Consider the following 25,695-nt stretch of genomic DNA (forward strand, 5'->3'; position numbering starts at 1 on the left):
CTAATCATACAAAATTCCTTTAAAGATGTAAGATAATCTTGTTTGATAGTGTTTTGATGATTCATTTCAAGTCATAAAAAAAGGAAATATTTTCACTGCTTTGTGTGTGTGTGGGGGGGGGAGGGGGAGCATGCCATTGTTGAGGATGTTCACTGCAGGGTGGAATGGAAGGAAAATTCTCAAAATAGATTGAGGAGGTGGTCTTCTAGATGCAGTTGTTTGTGAATGACATTTTATTGACATTTACTTTGCATCCTATACCTTTGCAAATCCTACTAATGAGTTGAATAATCACCCAGGAATCCAGTCTCTATTCATAGAAAAAACTAAGTACAAATTGTCTAGACAATGATGTACAAGTTGGATAGATGCAATGGAGATGGTCCCTCAGCACACATATCTTGTACTGATACTGTGCATGGATAATTATTTTGGTCCAGAATTGAATAGGAAGAGAAACTAGTTATATTGCCATAAAGGAACTGCTGTTCTTTTAAGAACTGATAGCTTCTCTCTATGACACAGGCTCCTTATTTTAACCTGTTGTTCATTTGAAGCTATGACTCCTTAAATATGCTAGTCTAAAACATTTAATGTAGGTCAGCCAAAGAGCAGCGCAGAGACTGAAGGTATGTGTGAGTTGGTTGCAACATTTCACAAATGGAAAGTTATATAGGAGATGGGGTATGAGGGCATGTCACCAACCAGCTAAGGAGTGGGGCTATTCATGGCAGAAGAACTAATAGCTAAGATGCTCCGTTGGTGACCTTTGTGGGGGATTTATGAGAATGCACAGAACAGACTTGCAGAGAGTGAGAAGTTGTGATCTGTATCACTTCAGGTCATACCCCAATAAGGACAACTGTTCAAATGAGTAAATATGCTCAGAAATGGGAAAGGTTGATTCCCTTTAAGTGAAGATCTTTAAATCTGTAGTGTTCTGGTTAGTTTTCTGGAGGTCTTGGAACCAGCTTTCCTTTCAGCAGAGTAATCATCATGAGAATAGCCAGAGATAAAGTCCAAATTCTTTATTATCTCCTTTAAAGTCTTGTCTCCTTGCCTGGGGCTGGGGTAGCTTTCTGGAGGTCCTCCAGAATGGGTATTGCTTTCTGTGGAGGAAGCAGGAGAGCCCCCAGGAAGGAGGATCTCTGTCTTGAAGTCTGTCTCGGTCCCAGAGTTTCTGCTCCAGCCTCCAGTTCTGTCTTCTCTGGGTCTGTCTCCTAGTCTGACTTTGGCCTTTCTGAGTCTGAACCAATCTCTCAGGAGAGCCACCAGGAGCCTGACCAAAGATGGAATGTCTCTCTCTCTCTCTGTCCTCCTCTCTCTGGCTTCTTATTATAATTATATCATCCTAGGTGTCAATCTTGTTAGAACTATATTAAGTACTAAGTTTATATACTGAACTAGATAGAGAACTAGTAATCACCATGCTAAACTAGATAACCACTGTCTTATCAATTCCATTGACTTAACACCTTGTAAGAATCCTTGTTTCAAGTACAAGTTCTGGCCCATAACAAAAATCAAGACTGTTCTGGATTCTGTAGGAAGCCACTCTCTTGAGTTAGAATGTATACAAAGACAGGAAGAGAAGGTAGATTTAATATTTTAAATTTAATATTGATATTTTAATATTTTAAAAGGATGGGAAGGGGAAAGCAAGTTATGTATGATAAGCTTGTTTGTTGAAAATAACACCATATGCAAAGCATTGAATATTTTAGGAATTGCAGAAAGGCAGGTATACATGTATAAAACATAGATTCCTGGCCTTTAAGAGTTTGTGATCTGTTCATTTATGTCTTAAAACTTGTCTGTCATTTTGAGAGAAATCTTATATTCAGAACATTCAGTAGCTTTTGGGGAGGGAAAGGGGGAATCATGAAAGGTACCACACTCTACCACCAAGAATTGAAGTCCTTATAGGTGTTATCTCTCTTGTCCCCCAAAAAATTTTTATGAAAAACTGAAAAATACATCACCCTAAGAACTTTAAATGGTTCAAAACAAAAAAGATTTGTAAGCAACATCAGAGCAGAAACTATTTCATGCATGCTTAGGCTTCTTTGTATTCCCCATAATAATACCTAGTATTTCTGCTGAATAAATCTTTATTAGATTGGATTATATTTTGGTTAATGTTTACTCTTAATTTTCAGAATATGTTTACAATAGAAAATTATTAATTCACGTTCAAGCATTTTGCTAACAGAAGATTATCAAGCTTAGTCATTCTCTTTATTTAGAAACAATTTGGATTGGAGCTATTTAATATATTAAAACAATTGGAGTGGGAGATAACACTATTAATGTTTACTTGTTTGCTTGAAAAATATTCCCCAACAATTCTGATGGACCTGGCCATCCTCAGCAATGAGATCAACCAAATCAGTTCCAGTGGAGCAGTAATGAACTGAACCAGCTACGCCCAGAGAAAGAACTCTGGGAGATGACTAAAAACCATTACATTGAATTCCTAATCCCTATATTTTTGCCCACCTGCATTTTGGATTTCCTTCACAGGCTAATTGTACAATATTTCAGATTTGATTCTTTTTGTACAGCAAAATAACGGTTTGGTCATGTATACTTCTTGTGTATCTAATTTTTATTTTAATATATTTAACATCTACTGGTCATCTGCCATCTGGGGGAGGGGGTGGGAAGGAGGGGAAAAATTGGAACAAGAGGTTTGGCAATTGTCAATGCTATAAAGTTACCCATACATATAACCTGTAAATAAAAGGGATTAAATTAAAAAATAAATAAATAATAAAGTTAAATTTTCTGTTTAAAAAAAAAAAGAAATAAATTCATATTACTCTTTAAAAAAAAAAGAAAGAAAAATATTCCCGAAGACTCATCAATCAAACTAAATGAATAACAGACAATTAAAAGAAAAGGAATTTTAAAGGTTTTCACATTTCTGGTTTTGTGACCAGTTGCATAGCTATAAAGCAATAAGATCTTGTTAAATGTAACCAAGTGAAGCAAATCAAACTTGAATCATTACATTAAATAAATCATATTAAATTAAATTTTAAAAAAATTATTAGTACCTAATAAGTGTCAGGCACTATGCTAGATTCTTGCGGTACAAAAAGAAAATAAAATGGTTACTGCTATCAAGGGGGAAACACCTGATAAATAGATAACTAACTATAAATATTTCAGTAATTTATAATAATTTAATAATATAGGGCACAGCAAATGGAACAGTTTTGCTAGAGTGCAAAATATGCCACCATTCTGGAAACTAATTGGAACCAGATTATGTCAAGTTTTAAGTGCCAGTCAAAAGAATTTATATTTTATCATCAAGGCAATAGTGAGCCATTGAAGCATTTTGTGAAAGTGAGTAATTTGATTAGACTTGTGCTCTGGCAATACCACATTGAAAGTTCTACAGTAATTAGATAAATCAAAGCTGATAATCTAACAATATCTCCCCAGTTGAATTTATTTATGTAATATTAACCATGTAGTTCTAAAATAAATACATTTTAGAAAAACTTTGTTGCCTACATTGCAAAGTACCAAAGTATTATGTTTCTTCCCTCATTTCTCAGTCTTACTTTATACCTCAGAAATTGGCAAAGATTATAAATCAGAGGTTGATTTATTGTTTTGCTGATTGTCTAGACTAAAGTGATAGAGAAAATGTTAATGATGCAGATTTAACCCACGAATCTCTCCATGGTGGTTATAAATATTTACATAGAATTCCTAGATTCCTGGGATTTAGAGCTGGTAGAGACCATATCTATCTGAGAATCCTCATTTGACAGATTGTAGGATCAAAGGAACATAGATTTAAAAATGGGAAGAGCTATTAAAACTCACCTACTCCAGGCTCATTATTTTTTAGATGAAGAAAACTGAAGTCTAGAGGATAATTGATACCCAAAGTCACATAGTAACTACCAGACTTAGAATTTGAATATATGTCTTCAAGCCTCAAAGCATTATTTTAAAATGTGAATTTTTCTAGCCATCTAGAAATAATATAGAAATACATTTTACTGTTTTAGTTCATTAAGGAATTCACCTTTTTCTCTTTTTGATCTCTTAACTCAATACCCATTGAATAAGGAGCTACAAGGTTAGTGATTGGCATTCTTATAGGATAATCTTAGGTGAGAAAACTCTCTCAACTAAGGCAGGTTGGCATTGCTGTAACTTGAGAATCTTAGGATTTGTATACGACAATAGGAATTTAAATGACTTTTCTAAAGGCATATTCTATATGACACGGGATCACATGTTATTAGTCTAATTACATGTTATTATATGATATATAATAATAGTAATGGATATCATTACAACAACAATAATACAATCAATCTATGACAGAGACTAATAAATAGTAGGAGTTTAATCCTCAAATAACTGCTTCTTTTCTCTGCTTATGTGTCTTGGACTCACTAGCAGTTTTCTTTTTTAAGCAAGGAGGTTCATATTCCATTTTTCCTAATTTTGAGAAGCCAGAGCAGGGGAAGCTACGCTGAGCTTTGCCTCCCCCACCTCCAGAAGGATGAAGGAACTGACAAGACGGAAAACACATTGACTTTTAATGATCACCGACACTGAAATCCATGTCCATATTTCTCAGAAATTATGCTTCCTGAGGGGCAGAAAATTGAGGAGACATAGTAGCATGATGATGGATAGAAATGAGGCATTAGATGTCCTAGATACAATCACTGTTCTCTATCTTAACTGAAATTGTTCCTTATCGAAATGTGAAGCAATCAAAAATGAGACACAAAAGAGGTTGGAAATGTAAATTAGTCTTGGCTACTCAGTACTTGGTAGTTCAAGCAATTCCCCACGCATTGTCTTGCCCCCAAATAAGGCATTTCCAATTTCACCACATCATAGTGTCCTATTGAGTGTTAACAGTGTCACAGGAGGAAAGTGTTCCATGTTGTCTTTATTCCAGCGGCATCTTTAGTTAGAAGAAAGAAAAACTAAGACTGGTTGAAAAATATTAGAGATCTGTAAACCATATCTGAAAATATATCCTTGGCTAATGGAGTCAATCAATCTCAGTAATGAGCATTTATGAATCACTAACTAGGTACCAACCACTGTGCTAAGTGTTGGAGATAAGATAAAAGCAAACCATCTCTTCCTCTTAAGGAACTTACATGTTTGTTATTACTTTATTTATTTTGGTTGTGCATGTACATTTTTTTTAAAATATACATTTCTTTATGAATCAATGTTGGGAGAGAAAAATCAGAACTATCTTAACTAATGCAGGTTGGCATTGCTGTAACTTGAAAGACTTAGGATTTGCATACAAACAGAACAAAAGGGAAAAACTGCAAGAGGAAAAAAAACAGTAGAAAAAGAAAAAAGAATTGAACGTAGCCTATGTTGATTCACATTCATTCTCCTTAGTTCTCTTTCTGGCTGCAGATGGCATTTTCTATCCAAAGTTTATTGGGATTGCTGTGGATCACTGAACCACTGAGAAGAAACAAATCTTTTCATAGTTGATCATTGCATAATCTTGCTGTTATTGTGTACAATGTATTCCTGGTTCTGCTTGTTTTCCTCAACATCATTTCCTTGTAAATTTACAAGCCTTTCTAAAATCTCCTAATCTAAAATCAAGGACTAACTCAATATTCTGTTCCTATATGATCCATTTACTCTTGGCCTTTTCCCTTAGTACAAACTACTGCACCTTTGCTCTCAGCTGCCCATTTAACAAATAGTCACAAAGTAAATTAGATGAGACAGTTGACTGGCTTTACCAAAGTTATTCATTACTACTGAGACCTTATGGGTTAATTAATTGATTTTTCATTATATATGAAAGACATTATAGTGAAAAGCATTTCCTAGATCTATACTTAAAGAGCATTGTTACAAAAATATTCCTCTCTGTTTTGTCAGAGGCCATTTAAATGCTAAATTTTATATAGTGAGGTTGGATTGGGATGAGATTGTATGTTATTGCAGGAGATAGACTCTAGAAATTATAAAATTGACACATTGTCATTATTATTAATTTTATTGATGGAGATTCCTTATAGGTTTGAAGAACATACTCCTATCCCTTATGTGTAATGCAGGTACATTTTAAAATTTTTTTATCAGATTTATGGATAGATGAACAATTTTTGTATATATGAGATAGAAAGCAGGTGAGTCTTTAGGATTACTAATTTTGTGCTAAGCTAATTTAAAGTGTAGTGGGTATATCCTCTGCTCTCTAAATGCAAATTTAACTGGATTCCTTTCCATTTTCACATTTATTTTCGGAAGCTCCTAAAGGATATCCAAGTTAGAATCTTAGCCAATTCCTATTGTTCTGACAGTTTGCTCTTCAATTAATAAACAAGGCTTGAATTACTCATGAGGCTTGGAACCATGCTTAAAGAGTTATCAAACTGTGCATACCCTTTGACCCAACAGTATTTGTACTGGGCTTATATCCCAAAGAGATCTTAAAGGAGGGAAAGGGATCCACGTGTGCAAGAATGTTTGTGGCAGCCCTCTTTGTAGTGGCAAGAAACTGGAAACTGAGTGGATGCCCATCAATTGGAGTATTATTGAGTAAATTATGGTATATGAATACTATGGAGTATTATTGTTCTGTAAAAAATGATCTGCAAGATAATTTCAGAAAGGATAGATGCAGTTACCAAAGATATAATAGATAATTTTCATTACATGAAATTGAGAAAGTCTTCCACAAACAAAATTAACTTCTCTAGACCAAGGAAAGTAGTCAATTAGGAAAAATTTAAATATACATTTATGTATTTCTGAAAAGCTAATATCTTAAATGCTTAATGTGTGTATGTATGTGTGTATAAATGCTGAGCATACATACATAAACATGCAAGTATGTATATACATACACACAAACATACATACATACACAGAGGATGTGTATGTGTATGACTTTTAGGAAAAAGTCATAATGAAGTTTAATCTTTTTTTAGCTTAAAAAAAATTTTAAATGGCACACAATGTTTTGGGACAACTTGTATATATGCTATATTGCTATAGTAGCCATATATGTACAAATACATATATATGTGTGTGTGTGTGTGTGTGTGTGTGTATATATATATATATATATATATATATATATATATATATATATATGTTAATATGTGCTGAAAGTTTTATAAAAAGACTAAAACAGTGGACAGGTGGGCAAAGAATATGAAAAGTTCCCAAAAGAACTTCACTTTTATGTTAATAGCCCCATCAAAGAATATTCCAAATAATTAAAAAAGAAAGAAATAGAAATCAAAATAACTCTGAGCTTTTACCTCAAGCCCAGCAAATTGGAAAAGATGACAAAAGATAGGAACAATTAGTGTTGGAAGAGTAGTTGAAAGACAGGCATGCTAATGCATTATTGGAGGCTCTTGAATTGATGCAAGAAAAGAAGTTGGAATCATGCAAACAAAATGGCTAAAAAGGATGCAAGTATGTTCACTTCTTAGATTTCAAAGCTATTAATAGTCCCCATGGAGGATCATCAAAAGAATGCCTCTCCACTGAAATATTTATAGCAGCACTTTTGTATTATTGAACAATTGCAAACAAAGTAAATTATCATTGATTAGAGAATAGATAAACAGATTGTCTACCATGAATACGATGAAATACTACTCTGTTGAAAGAAATTATGAATATGATAACACAGAGGAGCATGGAAAAATATAAAGTGACATAGAATTAAGGAAGTGAAGCGAAAAAAATAACATATACAGTGATTTATAGTAATGGAAGGGGAAGAGCAACTGCAAGATAATTGAAAATTAAAATCAAGTTTATAAAGAGCAAGTATGGCCAGAGAGAGGAGTTAAGAAAAGGCACGTCTCATGCATCTTTGCAAATGGAAGAGGTAGCAGGACAGTCAATTGAGTAGAAGGTCACATATAACTTTTTTTTTTTCCTGTGTTGTTGGTTTTGCTTTTTTTTTTTAATCTCCCTCTCTTCCCCTTTCCCTCCCCCTCTTTCTGTTTTTTTGTTTGTTTGTTTGTTTGTTTTTTGTTTTGTTTTGGTCTTTTGGTAAGGTTTGGTTCCCTGGGAATGGGGAATATCATTATCGAAAATAGTATACATATTATTGCGACTAGATATCCTGTTAAAGGTCACATATAACTTCTTCCTCCCCCATGTGTGTTGGTTTTGCTTATTTCATTTTCCTGAATTTTTTTTTTTCTTGGTAAAAGATGGCTCCCTGAGAGTAGAGAGGGAGAATCTCATTATTGAAGGGAGAACACATTGTCTTTTCTTGAAAACTTAGTGCCAAATTAGATTCTTCACTCACTCCCTAATATGGTTAATTATCACATCCTATTTCCTCCTCCAAGTAAAATCCTATAACATTGCTTCTCTTTTCCACTAAGCCTGTAGTCATTGAAATTTAAGTCCTCGTCATCTCTCACCTGGATTATTACTGGCCTTGTAACTAACCTCCTTCACTCCAGGCTTTCTCCCTTTTCTTATCTACCCTTTAATGTGTTGGCTAAATTTATTTTTCTAATGTATTGGTCTGACCTCGATACTTTCTTGCTTTAAAATTGTCAGTTTTTCACTACCTTATGAATAAAGTATACATTTTTTTTAATCTCACATTTAAGACTGGATATTGTCTTACCAACCTTACTTCAATTTCAACAAGCATGTATTGTTTTCTGTATGTTAGGTACTTTATTATATATTAGGGATACAAAGAAAAAGGAAAAAAAAAACAGTTTTTACTCTCAAGAAGTTTATAGTTTAATGGAATAATTTCATGCTGTTCCCCCTCATTTGGATGGGGATTGATGACAATGGTGTTTTTATTGCTGAAGGGAACTCTCACTTAAGGAAATCGGAAATCCTCTTTACTAATGCAGGCTGAGACTTTTTATCTACAACTCAGGGTTCCTAGATTGACTAGAACATTGAGAAATTCTGGCACATGACTGTAACATGGCCTGCTTATGTCAGAGCTGTGACTCAAATCTAAGCCAAGGATCCAAAGTTGCTGTGATGCAATTCCTCTCCTTATACAAGCTGGATTTCTGGCAAAGAATAATATTAGTTGTCTCTTGTATGTCAGCCATATCCCATGGCTGAAATGTATTCTCTGCCTTTTTAAACCCTCTTATTTAAAATTTTTCTCTTCATATGCCAGTTCACTCAAATTGAAAGTGATCTTGCCCTCCTCATAATTTTTTGGAGTACTGTACCTTTTGTCCAACTTACATATGCATACATTATAACTCCCCTTAGATTGTAAATATTTTTAGAAAACTTGACCAACATAATGTCTTGGAGTTAACAGATGGCTCAATAAAGATTTACTAAGTTTTTGAATGACTTTTGTGGCTTTCAGCTATGTTTGCTTTCATTTATTCATTATGGCCTGCCTTTTTCTTGTCTGCTTCATTTCTATTTTTATACTTTCAATTAATGTTCTCTACTGACTGTTCTCCTTTCCCTAGGCTTTTACATTGGATAGAGCTGAACATGAAGTCAGCAAGACATGAGTGCAAATTCTTTCTCAGACACTTTCTAGCTGTGTGACATTGGCAAGGCACTTGGCTCTTTGCTTAAGATTTGTAAAATGAGGACGTTATTAATAGTGTACTGCTCAGGAATATGAGGATCAAATGAAATATATAAAATAATAATCATCACAAGGCATGCTCTTTGCATCCCTTAATGCTATATAAATGCCAGCTGCTATCCTTTTTGTTTTCTTAAATCGTTAGTATTTAACATTTCTCTGAACAATGCCTCTAGTTTTCATGAGGAAATCTAAGGAATTATTGAAATTAGTAATATGCCTATTTTATTATTACTTCAATTGTAATGCAGCTATAGAGGCATCATCTTTCAAAAAAAGAAAAACATTTACTAAATGTGACAAACCACTAGTAAAGATTTATAGGATATTCCCACCTTTTATTATGCTAATTTACAAGGGGAGGCAAAAATTTAGGCTTTTCACATTATGATGAGGGGTGCACTATATAATATAACATATATAAGATATACTCCCCAAGTTATTTTTCAAATTTTATTTTCAGTTTATGGAACAAAACAAATATTTCTATAACATTATATAATAATAAAGATGATTGTACTTTCAACACAAATCTACCATGTACAACTTGCTGTTCTCTCCAAATAAGTAACAGTTACCATATACATTTTTACCCCCTTTTTTTCCTTCCCTTTCCCTTATTCCTTCCCCAAGATGGGTGCCATTACTTACACACACAATTATTCTATATAAGCATCTGTTTATCAGTTATTTCTCTGGATACTGAGAGGATCTTTCTTCATCTGTCCTTTATTATTAATTTTTGTATTTATAATAGTCAAAGTGATGTCATTGCTCAGTCATTCTATAAACAATATTGCTGTTACTGGATACAATCTTCTCTTGGTTCTGCTATCTTTGCTCTTCATCATTTTGTGCACATCTTTCCGGGACCACCTAAGATCAATAGAGATCATGATTCTCTATATATTCCACCATAGCTATATATCACAACTCATTTGGTCATTCCCTAATTAATAGGGATCCCTGCAATGTTCAGTTCTTTGTCACCACAACAGAGCTGCTATCATCCCATTCACCTTCAAAGTTGTAATTGCTATTTGTGAATTTCTCTCCTTATTTTTATTCATTATTTTCTTTCTTAGCCCCTCCTTTTACTCTTTCCTAATTACCTTATTTTCTTCTCCTAACCACCCAACCCCCACTTTTCCCATTCCTCCAAGAGCAACCTACCTCAAATTGCAGTGGATAATTCTAGACCCCCTTGTTTGAATAGTCCAATAAACAACTTTGTAGAATCTAGACAGCTAAATGGCAAGGTTAATGACCTGTCTTTTTAAAAGTTGTAGTTTGAGTCTATGTTAGCTGCTGGGTTAAAGAATTGGGCCCATTTAAAAAAAGCTATTCTTTGATACCTTTCCTAAACATTCCCTTTCTTTGCCCTTTTCAGAATGTACTGAAAATATCCAACTCTCAGTTATTAGCTAGTGGGATGTGGCACTTAAACACGTCACCCTTTTGCTTGTTTTGCTGACCGCTTCTCCAGTTACTTTTAGGAAAAAGAAGTGTTAAGATCTAGGAACTGCTAGCATTCCATTTTGGCTTGCTGGAGCAGAAAATATGTAAAAAGAAGTGATGAAAAATGAAACTAAAAGACTACATTGGAGCTAGGCTGTTGATAATCTTAAATGCATGGTGAAGACCTTTGTTTTATCCTTAAGTAGGGAAGCCAGGAATGTTTGAGATTAATTTGAAAATCATATGAATTATTTCCCTAATAATGACCAGTCATAAACATGTCATAATCTGTTTGGTTTTTATTTTTCTACCTAACCCCTGTATCTTTACACATCACAGATGCATAATAAATGTTCATAAACAATTATCAGCTATAGTCCATGCAATGAAAATTTGCAAGTTTCTATTAAGCTGACTCCATTGCATTCACACTTTGGACAATGTGTTTACACTGTGACAGGTTGATGGACTAAAGATATATTTTAAAGATTTAAAAATTTTAATTTTGAATTCAATGGACACAGAGAGTAGACACAATTGACTTGGGAAAATAGGATATAAATCATGGGATCTCCCTATTATTCTTCCCATACAACTTCCCTTTTAGACAAATCCTTCTACTTTGAATTTTTAAAATTCCAAAATGTTACTATTGTTTCAGGCTTAGAAGATTAATATATTCAACCTTGGAATAGGTTCAAGGCCACTGGCATTATGGAATACTGTCACATTTTATTCTCAACTGCCTCTTTTCCCCAGTACTTGTCATTCCTTTGAATGAGACTTTATAGACACTTCCTACTACTTTGGCCTTATATCTAATTCCAAATGAAATTGATTCATTATGAAGTCAAGTTATTAAAATTATTGGTGATTGTGAATTTTTCAGAGATTTCATTCCCAAAAAGGGGGCTTTGCTAATGATGTGCCCATTCTTTTTTCTTGATGCCTCCCCCTCCTTCCACATCTATCTTTTTCTCATTAGGTTTATGTATAAAATTTTTATGTTTATCTTCAAAACTGGACATAGTAAAATGGAAGATATTCTGGATTTGGAAGCACAGGAATTCAAAGTTGTGACCTCTTTTCAAATACTATTACAAAATACTACTTTGGGCAAATTTTTAACATCTTAGGCCAAATGAAAGGATTGTACCAGATGACTTCTAAGCTCCCAGTTTTTAATTTATGTTTGTTATAGCGTTAAAAAATAAAGAATTATCAATAAGCTACCTTTTCATTCAGGCAGAAAATGAGAATGCACAGCCTACTTTTAATCAATTCAGTCCTTTTGTTGTTGTTAGTAGGGGAATTAATATTATGCATCATGTTTAACTTAGTAAAAAATTACTTTTTACTCTGTGGCAAGAATTTTCCCAAGTATTATATTGTTCTGTACAGATTATATGCAATTCTTCTCCACTCACAGAATTGCCATTAACCTCATAAAAAGGCTGTTGGTAAGAAGTGACAGTAGGCTTCTGATGAATTGGCCCTATTTCTATGATGAGTTTTTGGTCCCTGTAGGAGGTTGCTTGATTTCTCATTCCTACCTTTTAAGGCTTGTTTACTGAATTCTTAAGACAATAAAATGAGGAGAATAATCCTATCTTTGTTTTTTTCTTTTTAGGCTCTCTACAATTCAATCAAGAATGAGAAACTTGAATGGGCAGTGTAAGTATATTATGTGGTATGCCTTAAATAAATGAACTATCCTTTCCACATTAACTCTGTATGTTAGAAAAGCTCCCAATGAATGGTAAATCCATCTTGTTGGGGTAGAATTTTGATGATTACTTTTGGAAACTTCTTTAAATACTGAGCTGTGTTCATTCAACTATCATTCAACTTATGTTCCTGGCAGAGGCTTTGAATATTTATTTGAATGTCAATTTTAATCTTAATTTGTCCAAAACAAAGCATTGAGATGGTGGTAGGGTTTAATGAATGGAAGATCATCCTTCATTCAGAGAAAAGTGCCCCAGGCACATAGAATACTACTCATTTTGAAAATGAGGAAACAGATATAGCATTAATTTGAAAGTAAATATGTTGGGGGTCAATGTGTATGAGTTCCCCATGGAAATAGTTTAACCATTATTTTAAAAAAATTATCTGCCATTTTAATGTAGATAAATTAAAATAAGCTATTTACATAATGGTTTTTATGCTTGTATAAATACTCATACCTAATGAGCACTTGCTGGTTTATTTTTTATTTTCATCTATTTATTTTGCTGAGGCAATTGGGATTAAGTGACTTGCCCAGGGTCACATAGCCAAGAAATGTTAAGTGCCTGAGACCAAATTTGAACTCAAGTCCTCCTGATTTCAGGACTGTTGCTCCATCCACCGTACCACCTAGCTTCTCCCATTTGCTGTTTTATAGAGAGCTCTTGATAGGAATTCTTGTAAGAATTTATTATTTTTATTATTTATTTTATTATTATAATTTCTAATTAATACAATAAATAATATTTATTATTATTATTTTATACTTAAGATTTATGTAGTATATTCTACCTTTTGGACAGGTACTTTATCTAATGAATGCCTGTTCTAGAAATTTTCACTATTATATACAAATTTAGATGTTTACATTGACACAGCATAACTTCCATTTCTGCTTATCCTTACCACTCACTATAAATCTATTCACATGTAAATTTATCATCATCAAAAAAGATCATCATCAAAAAAATTTACTTTTGACAAACTAATATGTTCACAGCACTTGGATTGAAGACATGAATCCACTCTGTCTTCTAATCTACAAAATAAGAGAAATGGTGGTCTCTAAGTTTATTTCCAGATATTAAAATTCACTGAATCTCCATTTGAGAAACATTTCCATATGTGAGCTTTCCTTTTTGAAACAAATACACATACACACCCCACTGTAATTTCAAAGAAATTTCTTACTGATGGGAATGCTTTAAATGCAAGTTCTTGAGTTATGTAATACATATGCATATTTGTGGTTCTCTTAATTAAATATGTCAATGATGTAGTTTTTACTTTTTCATTACTACTTCCTTTCCTTGGGAATCATGCTTCATCAAATGCCACCTAATGTTTTGGAAAGAACTGCTGCAAATGCTCTAAAACATTCTCATATTACAAAGCACCCAGAGAGGCTTTAGACAAAAGTTGTTAAAAACGAGAGTTCGAATTTTTCTGTGTGTAATTATCATCCCTTGCTTATGGTACAATATCAGATAGTCTACAAACCAGTGACTTATACAGGGTCCACTGAAACGAACAGTGACATGTGAATGAAAAAGCATTGCTAGTCCCTGCTTTCAAAGAAGTTATAGTAAAAAGAGGTAACAGCATTAAATGAAAAAGCATTGTTAGTCGCTGCCTTCAAGGCAGTTTTAGTAAAAAGAGATTAACAGATATAGGCAGTGCAGTGGATAGAGTGCTTATCCTGGAATCAGAAAGATTTCCCCAAGTTCAAAATTTATTAACTGTGTGACCCTGAATAGGCAAGTCATGTAACTCTGTTTATCTACGTTTCCTTATCTGTATAAAATGAACTAGAAAAGGAAATGGCAAACTACTCCCAAAATCTTTGCTAAGAAAATCCCAAGTGGGGTCACAGAGTCAGACATGACTAAAAAATAACAGCAAACAGGTATGGGGGACTGGTTACTAGAAAAACAATTTTTTGTGTAAGAAGCCAAAAGGATGTTGAAGCGATCCAGCAAATTGAGAATGTTGGTTGATATGCCCTCTGTAGAAGCAATGGTAGTACTGATTTAATTAATATGTTTCAATAAGAGATGAAAAGCTAAGACCAGAGAAAGAAGAGATATTCCTATAAGGTGACTGTGGTATAGAATATAAAGCGTAATCTAGCCTGGTTAGATCATGAAGTCATAAATCTGTAGCCACAGGGAACTACAGAGATCATCTAGTCCAGGGCCCCCATTTTACAAATGGGACAAAAAGAATAACAATCACTACTGATGCCCAGTAATTTCAGCTGTGGGATTTGAACCTGGAACCTTTAGCTACAGAGCCCATTGTTCTTTGTACAGGTTCACTAATCAGGATAACTCAACTCTATACTTACTCTAATGCAATACTTTCAAAATTAAATATACTAACTCCCTTCAGGATGGGAGAGACTATACTTTTGTGTGTGTGTGTGATGGGAGGCCTTATTTATTATTTCCCCCCAAATTTATTTTATTTGAAGAAACAGATTAAGAAAAAAGAAAAACAGGAAAGCAATACGAAATAAAAGAAAGGAGAACATTATCATGTGCCCGACAGAACATTAGGAAGGATTCAAAATATATAAGAACAAATACTAATTTCATAAAGTGTGTGTGTGTGTGTGTGTGTGTGTGTGTGTGTGTGTGTATATATGTGTGTGTATATTAGTAAAAGAAATTATATTCTTGAGTGTCCATCTTTTTTTTTTTACTTCCTTGTAAATTGTTCTTTTGTTTTCTGCTGTGCACTTTCTTTACTTTATTCTTTTTTCCCCTTTTTCATCCTCCTCCCTCAAGCAAGCTATAGTTAAGGATATATGTATGTATACATGTGTAGACATATACATACACATACATAAACACACATAGGCACACATATCTCCTTTTTCATTCCCCCCCCCACTCCCCAGCAAGCTACAGTTAAGAAAGGATATATTTATGTATACATATGTATATACAAACACACACTCACAGCCTACATACACACATATTTTTCCTATCCCTGCTGACTCTTTAATTAAATTCTCCTTCATGACTTGCCTTGCTATTATTTAACCTCCCCCATCCAAGAATCCCTCCCTTGTCTTCTTCCCTCACCCTTTGCTTTCCCACTCACCCATCATCCTCTATTTCTTTACAGATTTTGGAAGGTGCTATACCCTTCATGGTATATATGTAGTGTTGTCTATTGAATTCTTCCTGATGTGAGGTTTTAGAACTATGAGCCTTCCTCCCCCCTCTACTGGCTCTGTGTCTATTCTTCTTTTGCACCACATTTTTATAACCTGGTTACTGTTTTTTACCTTTACTCTTCCAATCTTTCTTTTGAGCTTACCCTATTGTTGCTGTAAATCTTAAAGTATATATTTCCCATGTTAAAAAAAAAAAGCATAAACAATTTGTTCATGTTTAAACAGTTTGTTCATGTTGAGTTCCTTAAAATTGCTCTTTGATATCAGCTCTTATATGTTAAATTTTCTGTTGTATTTGAGGTTGATTGATAAAAAAAAGTCCTGAAAATCTGCAAGTTCATTGAATGTCCATTTTTTCTCATTCACAATTATAATTTTGCTGTATATATTTTTGGCTGCAGTTCTGTAGATATGATTCCAAGATCTGTGGTCTTTTATTGTAGCTACTGATAAGTCTTGTAGAATTCTAATTGTAGTTCCAGTGTATTTGAAATTTTTTTTCTTGTTTCTTGCAAATTTTTTTCTTTGATCTGGGGGTTTCAAAATTTTGCAGTAATGCTCCTTTATGTTTTCCACAAAGGATATCTTTCAGGGGGGATTAGTGGATTTTTTTCTATTTCTTCTTTCCCCTCTTGTTGTATTACTCCAGGACAATTTTCTAGGATTACTTCATTATAGGTTCTTTTTTTGGTCACAACTTTCTGGGAGTCCAATTATATTTTCTCTTCTTGATTTGGTTTACAGATCTGTTGTTTTTCTTATGAGATGAGATGTTTCACATTCTGTCTTGTCTCCTTATTTCTTATAATAGGTTTTGTTCTTTCTTGGTCTCTCGTAGCTTCACTGGTTTCCCCTTGCCCAATTCTAATTTTCAAAGAGGAGACTATATTTTTGTAGGTCTTTATCAGATGAGTACTCTTCCAGTTAGGGAACATGTGTAGGACAATGGTGAGGCAAATGACTAGGTGGCTATGTGATGGATTGCTGAGTGCAATTTAAAAATTAACAAAGAGAGGTCCTTTATGATCACTTAGGTCAGTTATACAACCAAATTAATTATTTTCAGTAGTAGGATTTTCCATAGTGTGAAATATTGATTTTTTAATTAAAGTCTAAGTATAATATTTATGAGAAAAAAATTTTAAACCATATTTCTAATGATATTCCATGAAAGTGAGTCAATGATAAGAATTAATATTAAGTGCCTATTATGTGCCAGGCACTGGAAATAATCATATCCTAAACATGTCAGTTGCCATTTTAGATTCCTAGTGACTGATTTTTATCTCATTCTTCTCAATTAAGAATAGTACAGAGAATAGATTTGTTCACTTCACAATATATCAGTATAGGAACTGAGATTTAAATTCTTGAATCCTAATATTTCCCTCCACTTCCTTTATGTATGGCAATCCTTTTAGGCCATTGAATTGAAGTATGGATTTAAGAAACCCTTCTGAACCCATGGTAGGAGTTGATGGATCTTCTCATCTTTCTCACTTGTCACTCTTATGCACTGGAGTCAATCAGGTGCTTATATTTAATTCAGGGGATAAAAGAAAATCCCCAAAAGCAATGAGAATAGAATGAATTTTTATTTACTCTAATATAAAAAATATGCTCTGTACTACTGGACACAGAAAAGAACAGCATCATGAAATTATAAAGCAAGACAGATTTTTTTTTTTTTTTAAGCCAGAACGGATTTTTGTCAACTAATTTATCAATAAATCAACATGCATTTATTAATTGCCAATTTTATGGTAAGTAGCGTGCTAGGTAAAGGGAAGTTAAAAAAAAATAAGTATAAAAATATAAAAATATCCTGCCTTCTAGGAGTTGGTGTCCTTTTAGCGAAGACAGATAAATGCAAAGTAATTATAGATCATTTGTTAACAGTTCCCTCACTTTACAAATAAAGAAACTGAAACTTGGAAAGATTAAGTGCCTTGCCCAAGATAATATCACCAGTTACTGGCAGGTCTGTGATAAGAACTTACATCATTGCTCTTGTTCTTTGCCCATACTACACTGTTAGCCAAAGGGAGTGGGGGTAGGGTATTTTGTCTCTAAAAGAACTAGAAGCCCCTGTTCTAGTGTTGTTAATATTCCTCATTTAGGATAACTACCCATTTCACTTATACAGCTGACCTTGCCAATGTTCCTCTCAAGAAACAGATTGTTTTCATTGATTTCTCTGAATAATTTTTTTCTCAATGATATACTGAAAAGATGAATTGTACTCTTATATATTGCCTTATAATTTCATTTAGCAACAAGAGCTGTTAGAAATCTTATCTCTGCTTCTAAAATTGAATTGTTTTATATCAGCCTTCACATATCAAATTGTTCTAGGATATTAAGTGGAATAATGTTGCAGAGGAAACTTTAGACTCAATAGTCTTAACAGCTCTTTGCAATAGGTAGCGCTATAAGCAAACTACATATCAATTGTTCTAATTTTGTTTCTCTGTGACATTTTTAATACCCTACAACTGAGCCCAAACATGAAGTCATGTTTTAATGTTGTTTGGCTAATTTGTCCAGTTAACACCTTAGATAAAATTTATGCTGTGTAGCCCTGACTTCTCTGTTGTTGCTTCCCTTGAATGGTTGAATTACTGAATTCCTTTAAGGAAAACATTTTAGCTTATTGAGAGTTTGACTGGTGGGAGAACCAAAGATCATCCATTATCCCCTCAAACATCTTTCTTAGTGAAAAGTATAAAAGAGTTCACCAATGGCCATGGTAATGGTACTGGGACCATTCAGTTATTAAGCATTTAAGTGCTTACTATGTGTCCTGAGAAGCAGGTGTAACAGAGGGAGAACTGACCTTGAAGTCAGTCTGATCAACTATAAAAATATGTTGGTGATAGGTTCTCATTTAACCTTTTGTCATTCTAGGAATGATAAGAATCACAGAGAAGGTGCTCCCCTAATTTCATGATCTAGAAGCTCCTTACAGGTGCACATCCTGTCTCTATTTCTGTCCTGTTGATGTGTCAAGCTCTATCGTAGTCACTAGAAATAATGGCACAAAAAATTTGAAACACTGTCCTCAGTGAATTATGTTCCATTGAGAAGATACCTATAAGATACCTAGATAGTTTTAGTGCTCATTTATATAGGTCTTACTCTCTGTTAGTCCTTTTTAATTCTCTCATTTGATTCTTGCACAACCTTGGGAAGTAGGTTGATTAATCCCCATTTTATAAATGAGAAAATTGAGATTTGCACATAGTCACACAACTAGTATCACACAATTAGTTGAGTATCTGAGCTAAAATTACCTCCTTCCTGCTGCTCAAATTTTGCCTTGGGATAATTTTCTTCCCCCACCCCCCACCCCTTTTTTTTAATAGTTGACTTTAGTTATTTAAGTTCTCAAAAGATGATTTCTTGCATAATTTAATTTTCTCATATTTAGTATATTAATCTAATGATTTCAGATTTCTAAAATATTCTCAGTCTAAGTATTTCTCAGTGGTATATTTGAGTAAAGTGAGCCCTCTCTGTAGTAGTAAATTGCTCATTCAAATGTAATGACATTTCATTAATATTGGAATTTTCCCATAAAAGTGTGGAAGTCATTATTTCCTTAAGCTTTAAAATACTGGTGCTAAAGAATGTAAAGTCAGCAAAACTGCAGTGATCTTATTTTTGCAGGTGAGAAAATTGAGGTGCAAGAGAAATTTCTTTAAAGTTATATCTACATATTCTAAATATTTATGAGAATTATTTTCACAACTAAATCAGTGTAAATGAAAATGAATATTATTTCTTCCCGTTAGTTTTATAGTTTTTGTTTAATTAATTAATTAAGATTACATTTAAACAAACAAAAATGTTTGTATAGGACCTATTTATTCTAAAAAATGGTCAGAAATTTTCTTTTAGTTTTGTATACTCCGTTGACACATTATATAAAAAAATTAATTAGTTGGGGCTTGATCTGGCATCTATTGTTGGCCAAACAATGAGAAACCAGAGTGATTTGGATTAAAGGTGTGGTCCATAAGAAAGAAATTTAGAGGGTAAATCCCAAGATATCTTGGCAGGTTCTAGCCATCAAAACAGAGTTATATTCCTTTAAGCAGAGCACTGGTAGGTAAAGGTATGATATACTTTGTTGAAAGGAAGGAAGGAAAGGAAGAAAGGGCTTTGTCATTAACCTGATCAGTTTAGTTGGGTCCACAGAGGTGGTGGTTTGTCCTTGGTTCCCAAATAGGATGACAGGGAGAAGATGTCTTGCTATGCAGGTGAGTTGAATTTAAGTGTGGGTAGGCTGTGCAAAGTCACCTGTCTGACTGTCTCCTCCATTTGGGTCCAGTAGCAAGACTGATTTTGAGTGAATTGAATAGCAATCATTTTCTGCTTTGTCCAGAAGCCCTGAAGGCCTTCCCCTCCCAGATTGGATTTCTTTTGGATACTAAATAAAAATATGCCTTAATCACTGAGTAGGTATTACCTCTGTCAAACTGAGACTTGTTAAAGAGCACAGCTTAAAAAAGCCCAAGATTCGAGGCCCTGTCCTGATCTATGTGTGGCCCCTGGACTGAGCCCTCCCTCACTTAGATGTATCTGGCATCCCCTCCCTGATGTCATGTGAAGGATAAACAACAATATAGAAACAATGATACCTCACTGAAGGACTAGAAAAGCAGCTTTCTCTAGTGTTTGTTGCTGAATTCACTTTTGCTTTTATTCTTCGTCCAGAATATTTGTGGACCCTTTTGTATTCTCTAAACAGAATAAAGTTGCATTTTCTGGTCCCCAGTAAATATAAATCCCTTCAATTGGGAGAAAACAAGATTTGAGGAGACATTAAAGGATGCATATAAATATATGATAATTTATCTTATGACAACTTGGGATGGAGCATGTTATGTGATTGTTGTTCAGTCTTTGTTCTCCAAGAGGACAGATGACATCCTGGGGTGATGTGACTTCACTGTGAATTGGATTTAAGTGAGTCAGATAGAAAAAGGGACAGGTAGAAGACTTGGGTTTAAATTTTCTGCGTGACAATCTGTGTAACTATGGGGAAATCATTTAACATGTCTCAGTCTTGGTTTCTTCATCCATAAAATAAATGGTTGAACTAAATGGTCTCTGATATTCCTTTCATCTTTGAATCCCATGTTCCTACAACATTAAAAATGGATTGTGCTGCTTTTTCTCTGAATAAAAATATCAGGAAGACTCCTCAAATAGATTAAAAAAGAAGGAAAAAAAGAGTGTATTGGGCTTGGCTCTGAAAAATCTGAAATTGTCCTGTAATAGATGAGATAGAGAAGGAAATGAGCTCATGAATGAAGAAAAAAATAAAGCATTTATGAAGCACTTCTTATGTATAAAGTACTATACCAAGATCTATGGCTGTATACAAGAAAACAAAATAATTTCTACTTTCAAAAATTTTCACTTCATAAAGAGATAGCACATATAAGATATTTGAGCTACAGGTAAGGTGAAAATGCTTAGTTGTGGTCCTTATGATGCAGCAGCAAAACAAAGCAGTAAAATATTTTATTTAGTGTCCTTTCCATTGATTAAAAAAAAAAAAAAAAAAAAAACATATCTTCTACCATTGATCCATTTGATAGTGCCAAGGCCTTGGATGACGAGAGCCTTGTTTTCTGAGATTTCAGCAGGTGCTAAAAGATGTGGGGGCTGTCTTTGGTATTTGTAAAAGAAATTGTCAGGATGAATCTCCAAAAGAATTGTTCACTGGGGTGTTCATTGCAGAGGCTGATAAAGCTGGATAAGTACTTTAAAAGCCATCACTATTTTGGGGACTCCTGTACTTACCTTTCCATAATTGGCTTTTGATCATAAAATTCTATTTCTAGAACTAGAAAGAACCTTAAGTGTCATTTAGTTGAACTCATTCATTTTGCAGATGAGAAAAGTCCTATACAAGGCAGGGGGTAATTTGCCAGGGTCCCATAGGTAGTATGCAGTTGAAGCAAGATTTGAACACGTATCCTCTGAATGCAGAATCATTACCCTTTCTGTAGTGCTTTTTGTACTAAGGAATTTTTATTTGAAGGACTAAAATAATAAGTATGTGAGTTTGTTTGTAGAAAAAGATGTTTAATATATGCTTTAGAAAATGAAAAATAAGAGAGGCCTAGTGGGATCCTGGTTGGTATTTTGAAGAAGTTTGAATCACATTCTTTCCTTAAGTATCTTTTTGGTCTTTAAACACTAATTCCTTATGATACTCCTCTGAATGACAAGGAATTTGTACTCCAATCAAGAGTATCAGCTTCATCCCTTACTTATGTTGGGAATTACATCAACATTTAGAAGAGCATGGCGGCATCCTTCTTACCACTGAAATATCTGTGGGCATTATTCTGGAAAGAACAATAAAGTATGATGAAGTCTGTTGATCACATAATCTTAATCATCTTTCTTTTTATCTTTTTCACTTCAGAATAGGAAGAACAGTCAGGTTGCTGAGCATATGGAATACTATATAGTCTTATTGGCCTCAGTGGAACTGAAGAAACTTTAAAATCACTGAGATGAAAAGTATTATGGAAAAAAGGGATTTGAGGAACTTTATTTTTAATCATAAACTGATCATTTATATTATTTTTTAATTAATTTCAGAGCACCTAGTTACAGAATGGTACAAGTAAGGCAAAAATGTTTTTAAAAAGTGAAATATTTAATTCTAGACTGTGTGAATGTATACATATGTATTTGATAGTGCCTTCATATATTGATATATGTATATAGTACTTTCATGTATAGATGTGTATACACATATTTTTTTCAATAGCCAATGTATATATGTGCAAATACATATAAGTATGTGCAGTTGTACTTAAATATATATATATTCAGATACATATTCAGATTCAAATATATACACACACATATACACACATACATACATACAGATGCTTTTGTGTTCATACATAAACACTTGTATGTGAATGTGTACACACACACACATATGAAAACAATGTCGTGGCTTTCAGTAGCCATTGTGTGAGTATGGGTATATATGTATGCACACATGTGCATAGACTATACTATATATACCTGTATAGATGTGTACATCTATATTTATACGCATGTGTATTTACTTGCAGAAAGTGAGACAAGGAAGAGGAAAGTTGATTAATAGTAAATAAAGCACTTCCCAATAGATTAAAAGTTTATATTGTTTATTACTGATATGCTTTGAAAAGTTTCCCAGTAGAGTTTTCAGGAACATTTATCAGGCTGGCTGGTTACCAGAACATTACTAACCCAGCAAATGAGAATCTTTTTTCTTTTCTGAATTTCTTTGTAATGTTTTAACTAGTCCCTGATGTTTAAGTTTTGTATTCTTCTTCATTTTTTTTTTTAAATTTTAGAAAGAGTACAGTTATTACTTTCAATAAATAACCCTTTCTGAGTTGCTTAAATAAATAAACAAAAAAACCACCCCTAAAAAACAAATTTGCTTTTTTTTCTTCCCTTTTATATATGTTTTTTTTTTTTTTCAGTGACATCACAGGAATAAAAATAAAGCTGCTCCAACTAGGATGTGAACATACTATTTAAAAAAATAATAATAAAAACCAGAACACATTTGTACATTTGTGCAATTGCTATATTATCCCCATGATTATCATTGGTCCTCTTTGTAATGGATGAACTCAACAATATTATTCTCCCATAAAAGGAAATGGTATTTAAAGATTTCAGAGTAGAAAAAATACCTGTTTAAAGGCTTTAAAAAAAAAAATCTAAAAATTATCTAAATTTTTCCCCCAAAGTTACTTGTCTTCAACTTGTCATATTCTTTGTGAGAGTATAATAATATGTTATGATTGAATGTAGCATGCCAGGTCTGATTCACATTGAAAACTAACCCATCCACATGACATTTTATATTGTACTGAGGCCATCAACCCAACTCTTTATAGCGGCATCCTGGGTATGGCCTTTTGCTACCTAATATGCTTCATGGGCATTGATAGATCTCAATTCTTGTGCTTCTGAGAACATGGGTTAAGAAAAGATGAGGAAGCTGGAGGCCTCAGAAGAACAGGAAATAGACTCTCTAGATACATCTTCCATCTCGGGCATAATGAAACCTTTCAGATAATTCAAATAGCATTGCCTCCAAGTAAGCTTGTGGAATTACATTAAATCTTTGTGTGTGGCTCCTTGTTGGGTGTAGGAGGCCGAGGTAACACATTCTGTGTGTGGAAATCTCCTTGTTTAATGTAGTAACCCTCAAAACCCCCTGAAGCCCTATGATAATCTTAGCCTGTCTATGAGCATATTATAGATGTTGGGTGTACATTGCCTTCCTAAAGGGATAAAATGTCACACAGGCTCACAAGTCACACCGGTTTTAAGTACAGTGATGTGTCTAATTATATCTGTAAGCCAAATTTCTGTCATTTCAGGGGAAAATAGTAACTACTCTAAGCTTTTTTGGCAAATAAGAATACAAAATTGGAGTCATTTCTAACAGAGGTCTATGATCTCTCTGTTTAAAAATCAACAACTCTCCAGTGCTATGATTTATAAACTCTAATGTATACACTCAGGTCCAAAATTAATTACTTCTTTACCTAAGAGTTTCCTTAGACTTTCAGAAATGTGAACTATCAGGTATCCCTGACTGTCATTAGGGCCCAGTTGGAAAATATCTAGAACTATAGTTAAATCTGAATGGGCCCTTAAAGTTCATCTAGTCTTTCCCTTACTCTTATGAATGAGAAAACTGAAGAGTCTGTTATTTAAGTAATGATTTTTGCCCAAGGCATCCAGCTAACTGGAAGTACAGTTGGAAAGAAAACCCAGGTCTCCTGACATGTAGCCAGCTGATAGCCCTTTTATCTACACTATAGTCATCCATACAGATACTTTCCCAATCTCTCCCTTTCCCCAAAAAAGAAACAAATTGACATTATCAGAGAGGGCATAAGGAAAAAATTAGTATGTACCTTAGTGTGTTGTGTTAATGCTGTAGCTATTTTATATAGCTGTAAATTATTAATTTGTGGAAGAGTGGATCAGGTAATAATTCCATTTATATATTTTGAAAAATATGTAATTTAAATATGAGAACTTTTACCCTAACCCACCTCTCAACTCCAAATTATTGGGTTATAGTATTTGTGCATTTGGAGCTTAGATTGTCAGATAACAAAATACTCTCCTTGAGGTCAATGACTGCAAAACCTATTAGAGTAAGTAGGCTCGAGAATGGTATCTTCATGTTTTCTTGAAATGTGTTGTTTTTCAAACAATCCATTTTGACATCTTTGTGAAGGCAATTGGATTTCTTTCTGCATGCATGGTTGAGTGTGATAATGAGATTCTCATTATATTAATATCACAAATCTGAGTCCTTTTTCAGAGTTCCAGAAGTAAAAGGCACATGACATAAATGGCACATAACTCAAAAGAAACTTAAACTTAAAACTTCAAAGTGTAAAGGTTATTTATTGCTTTTATCATTTTTTAAATGAAGTGCAGTGTTAAGAATAGATAGGTTATTCTGCCCAGAGAGAACTAAGCACCCTACAAAGCTCTGGTACATCAGAAGTTTGCAGAAATTTTTTTTTTAAATTGATCCCCCCACCACCCCAGTCAGGACAAAGAACTCCATTTCATCTCCCCCATTGTCATTTTCATGAAATCTTTTATTGCATCATCTTCAGTGAATGATCTACCAAAGTGTCTCAGAGCGAGTCATAGATTC

The 25,695-nt window shown here is 33.7% G+C and overlaps 1 protein-coding gene across 4 annotated transcripts in view; it reads left to right on the plus strand.

Moving 5' to 3' along the window:
- PSD3 (pleckstrin and Sec7 domain containing 3) overlaps positions 1-25,695 on the plus strand; it is a 580,732-nt gene that overhangs the window by 454,859 nt on the left and 100,178 nt on the right. For all 4 annotated transcript variants that reach the window (XM_031950819.1, XM_031950820.1, XM_031950822.1 and 1 more), the window contains exon 10: positions 12,684-12,727. In XM_031950819.1, coding sequence (XP_031806679.1) covers positions 12,684-12,727 — 44 coding nt within the window. The remainder of the gene's footprint in view (positions 1-12,683; positions 12,728-25,695) is intronic.

This window comes from Sarcophilus harrisii, chromosome 2 (assembly GCF_902635505.1).
Source record: "Sarcophilus harrisii chromosome 2, mSarHar1.11, whole genome shotgun sequence".
Taxonomy (NCBI): domain Eukaryota; kingdom Metazoa; phylum Chordata; class Mammalia; order Dasyuromorphia; family Dasyuridae; genus Sarcophilus; species Sarcophilus harrisii.